The sequence below is a fragment of the Protobothrops mucrosquamatus genome, unplaced genomic scaffold (assembly GCF_001527695.2).
Source record: "Protobothrops mucrosquamatus isolate PMUCROS unplaced genomic scaffold, P.Mucros_1.0 scaffold1054, whole genome shotgun sequence".
Taxonomy (NCBI): Eukaryota; Metazoa; Chordata; class Lepidosauria; order Squamata; family Viperidae; genus Protobothrops; species Protobothrops mucrosquamatus.
This window is the reverse complement of record NW_015387286.1, coordinates 227,219-232,294: the sequence shown is the minus strand read 5'-3', so window position 1 is coordinate 232,294 and position 5,076 is coordinate 227,219. Positions and strand designations below refer to the sequence as shown.

Sequence of the window (5,076 nt, the reverse complement as noted above, 5' to 3'; positions counted from 1 at the left end):
ACAGTGAAAGAGGCTAGATGTTCACACACATTCTTTGGCTATCATATAACTAAAGAAATTATGAAACATCGTATCCTCTCTATCACCAGCATATGAAATACTCTTAATTATTGAAATACCAGAATAAAAATATTTAGTAAAAATCTTCTGTACAGAGATCCAAGTTTTTATTTTTATTTTATTCATATCTTAATTTACATCCTTTTGTTTTAATCAAGAGCTCAAGGTACATATAGTACATATAATATTACTTCAAGGTTGGACCGAGAGAATGACTGACCTAAAATATCTCAGTGAGTTTCCATGGCTAAGATCCAATCCAGTCTTTTAACTAGTACTTCACACCAGTGGTCCAATGGTTCATTTGTTCATTTTGTTCTTGTACTACCCTACCATTGTAGATATCTTTTCCTTTGCTTTTTCAGTTACCTTGAATGCCTCATTTGGAGAACTGGAATGGTTCTCAAAGCTGCTATTTGAAGTTCTGGGCTTAGTGTGATTATGTACTAGGATTTGTTTGGACTCTCTATTTTTCAGATGGTCTCCGATCCATATCTCTAAAAATAACAGTATGTCCCTAGAAAATGTATTGATTCATAGTTACAGTAATTTTAGAACATTTGGAACAACGTACACTCTGCAATTTTTATTATAATAACTCTACATTGTAGTTCTAGTATGATGCATATAGTTTCCTAAAAGTCAAGTTTTATTCTCTGAATTATTTCATATTTTACCTTGTCTATAAGTATAACAATAACATGGGAAGTAAAATGGTAACAATAGTAGCTGTTAGAAATGAGGAAAATATGAACTGACACAAACATTTCCAATTGTTTGTTTCTCTGCAGACAAAAAGGAAGTAAAGGTGGGAGAATATAATGCTATACTTGATTCACTGGAAATCATCAACAATTCCATCAAATTCCATGGTAAGACAGGAATATAGAAAGGGCACGTGATTGGTGTATTTCACATGCAATGTAAGACAAATAGAGCTGTTTCAGTAGTGCTTGTAGGGAAAGCCCATTGATCGACTTCAGAAATCTACAGTGATTAAAAGATCAGTTAAAAGTTTATTGACATTAACTTTCTTATACTATCTTTCCTTTGTGATATGGTTAAATAGGAACTGAGCAAAAAGATGCCCTAAAACCAATAATGTGTCTTTCTGCCATAATTGCTAAGAATCCTCACTAACACTGATCCTGCAAATCAACATATGAAAAAGTACATTAAGAACAATTATTTCCTCTATTAACAATTCAGTTCTTACCCAGAAGTCTAAAGAGATTTTTGTTTGTATCTGGTATACAATTACTATAAAGAGGAAGGAAAGAGAATTTCCTTTTGGATAGGAAGCTAAAAGTCCTCTTAATATTTTTCAGGTGACTTTTAAATCTTCACATAAAGATTTCTCTCCAGAACCCAGAATAATAATTCTAGTAATTCCTGTTAACATTATTTTAAACTTTATGCGTTTAAACTTTATTCCCCATTCCGGGGGGGAGGGGGAGAGAGCAGTGGCTTTTTTAAAAACACTGACTGCTTATCTGAAGCAGAAAAACGTGGCTATTGATTTATAGGTTATATACACTTTTTCAGTAATAATGCACGGTGGAATGGCTGAAACCTTATTTTGGCTTATCAAGGTGAATCCACTGATTCTTATGAGATATGAATATCTTATAAGATTTCATGTAATGACATAAACTCACTAGATGACTTCATTAATGAAGATAGATTCAAGATTCAGAAAGATCTTGACAACTTGAGCATTGGGTCCTAGCCAACAAGATGCAGTTCAGTGATGAGAAAAATAAGGACTTGTATTTAGGCAGGAAAAACAAAACCTGTACACAGGTACAGAATAGACAGTACATAGCTCAACTATAGTACCTGTGAGAAGGATCTAGGTGTCCTTCTGGACCACCAGTTAAGTATGAGCCAACAGTGTGCTGCAAGTGCCAAAAAAGAAAATATAGTCCTAGATTGCATTAACAGAGGGATAGTACAAGATCATAAGAAATGATAATACTTCTCTATACTGCACTGGAGAGGCCACATTTGGAATACTGCAACCAGTTCTGGTCACTATGATGCTGGTCACCTAGACAGAATGCAGAGAAGAGCAACAAAAATGATAAGGGGTCTGGAGCCTAAACCATACAGTGAACAGCTAAGGAAACTAGGTATGTTTAGCTAACAAAGGGAAGGCTTAGCCATCTTCCAATACTTGGAGGATTGTCATTGGGAAGAGGGGCTTGATTTGTTCTCCAAAGTACTTGAGGGCAGGACAAGATGCAATGGGTGGAATCAGAGGGAGACCCAACCTGGAAATAAGGAGAAAACAATGGAACAACTCGCCTCCAGAGTCATGGGTGCTCCATCACTGGAGGTTTTCAGGAAAGATTGGACAACCATTTGTCCAGGATAGAATAAGGACTTCTGCCTGGGGCAAGGGGTTTGACTAGAAGGATTGGATTCCAATGCCCTTCTTGCCCTATAATTCTATGAGATAGGTGTATGATCATTAAAGTTCTCCCAATTTTGGCCAGTGCCTAAAAACTTTGCAAACTCCGATTCAAGAATGCTCTGCTCATCAGAGTGCAATATATTGGACTTCTGTAATTTACCTCTGACTTATAATTTCATAGGATATAAATATGTTGAAAATAAGGTTGAATATACAAAACCGGGAGAGCCACAGATTTACTTATTTACTTTTTTTTGCATTGTAGGGAAAGAACCTCCAAAGGATAGAACAATTATCCAAAAGCAACTTCGTAAGATTTCTCTGCCTCTCTACAGTATTCTTTCAGCACTCACTATCTTGGGAATGATCATGGCCAGTGCTTTCTTGTTCTTTAACATCAAAAACAGAAATCAGAAGTAAGTTATGTATTTTAGATCAGATATGGGAAATGTTGGAGGCTGCACACCTTTGTGTGCAAATCTGTTTGGGAGGCTCCCACCGACTTCTCCCCATCTGGTTTATTGCAATACTGTATTGTTATATATATTTCTATGGAGAGGAGTAAACATATACTGAGTAACACATCTTGTGTGCATCCTTGATTTCAGTGGATCAAACAAACTTTCCTCCATTAGAACCTATCTTATAGTACTACTTAATTTTAGCTACATTTTTAAAAATGTAGACCTTTAAAATATTGTAATGGTATGGGGAATTAACCTTGGGAAATAGAGAGAAGTGATGCTGCTTAGAAAATAGTCAGATAACGGAGGGCATAACCTGCAGCTGCATAATGGGAAGAGAAAGAAGCTTAGAAGAGGCAAGTTCTCAGACCGTAAAGGAAATGGTGGGAGATTTGTAGTTTGAGACTTGCAAGATTCTGTTAATGTACCCTTATAATAAAGTAGACTTTATTCATTGGGTTGTGTTTCCTGTCTTGTCTATCTGGAAAGGTTGACACATAAACTTTATGTTGAAACATTTTATTAAATCTTTTCATTCTGTTTGATCAAAATTATTGTTTTCCACTGTGTATTGTTAGCATAATCCCCAGCTAATTAAACCACTGTGTAATATAATGTTGTTTAGTATAGGAGATCAAAGATATTTAATCATAATAATACTAATCTGAATTTAATTATAACGCAAGTAGATAGATTTCTATATTTCTGTAATTCTGCACAAAAATCTGCTGTAGTGATTAACTTCCTGAAAGTTAATTCTTGACCTGTTTCTAGACAGAGTTACTTCTATATTTCTGTGCAAATAATCCATCTATCTCTTATAGCTGACATAAGGATAATTTTTAAAAGACATTTGAAGCTATGATTTTTGTTTAAAAAAATAGGTGCCAATTTATTTTAACCAATATATCTTTCTAGCATTTTAAATGTTATCTCAGCATGCATCCATAATAGTGTACCTGCTATTTAAAAAAAAACTGTTTACTAGAGGGGGCAATTATAATTCTATTGTCTTAAAGAAAACAAAAGTGCTAAGCCAGATACTATAAGAATCCGTATTTACATCCGTAGAGAACATGAGAAGCGAGACATCCGTCAGTCTAAATTCCTGGCTTCTGTTTTTGCAATTTCCAAATGTGTGTGAAATGCAGAACCACACCTGGAGACAGAATTAATGTTGATGAAAGCATGGATTTACTTCTTCCTTAACCTTTGGATAAAAGTTGTCTTTGTACTATCAGCATGGCCTTTTAGAAGATAAACTCTGAATGATAAAAACAAATCTATGTGGAAGAAAAGCTCTAGGTTGACTTTTTCTTTCGTTGATCAAAAGGACAATTAGAAATTATAGCTGGTCTTCAAATTTACAAAGAGATAGGAATTTTAATTTCCAGTCATGCAGTCATTTATATGCAGGATTGGGCTAATAACTGCTGTACCTGTTACCTTTCTTTCTATATATGATAGTGCTGAAATACCAGAGGGCTTTATGTTTCATCAGTATAACAATCTTCCCTTATTCCCAATGATGGAGTGTCATTAAGCTATCAGAATGTACAATTGAAATAACAATTCTACCTTGTGGGAATACACATACATATACATATGTATTATACACACACACATACACACACACACACGTTATTTATTTATTTATCATATTTATATAGCCACCCATCTCACAGAATATGACTCTGGGTGGCATACAATAAAAACACAGAGTAAAAACTAACAAAGCATTATACAATTAAAAATACCAATCCCAATGACAGAGTAGCAGAGAGAGCAATACAGCCATCTCACTAATTCACCATTACCTTGAGATTCCCAAGTTTGATGACACAACCGTATTTTAAGGGATTTCTGGAAGATTATCAGGGACAGGGCAGAATGATATCCAACAGGGCAGGAGCCATGTTAGAAAAGGCCTGTTTTTGAGATTCCGCCGCATGATACTCCTTTGCAGATTGGACCCATAACACATCACTTACACTAGACCTAATGGAATGAGCAGATCTAATCAGATGGAGATGGTTCCTCAGGTACCTGGCCACATGCCATGAAGGGCTTTAAAAGTCAAAAGCAGAGGTACGAATTAACCTTCGAAGCAAATTGGCAACCAATGTAGTCTGCAGC

The 5,076-nt window shown here is 35.3% G+C and overlaps 1 protein-coding gene across 1 annotated transcript in view; it reads left to right on the top strand.

Moving 5' to 3' along the window:
* The first annotated feature begins 271 nt into the window (after nucleotides 1-271).
* The window catches only part of LOC107291117 (gamma-aminobutyric acid type B receptor subunit 2), a 124,121-nt gene continuing 119,316 nt past the window's right edge, over nucleotides 272-5,076 (top strand). Inside the window, exons 1-3 of the mRNA XM_015820078.1 lie at nucleotides 272-293; nucleotides 852-932; nucleotides 2,742-2,892. Of these exons, the coding sequence (XP_015675564.1) occupies nucleotides 272-293; nucleotides 852-932; nucleotides 2,742-2,892 (254 nt within the window). The remainder of the gene's footprint in view (nucleotides 294-851; nucleotides 933-2,741; nucleotides 2,893-5,076) is intronic.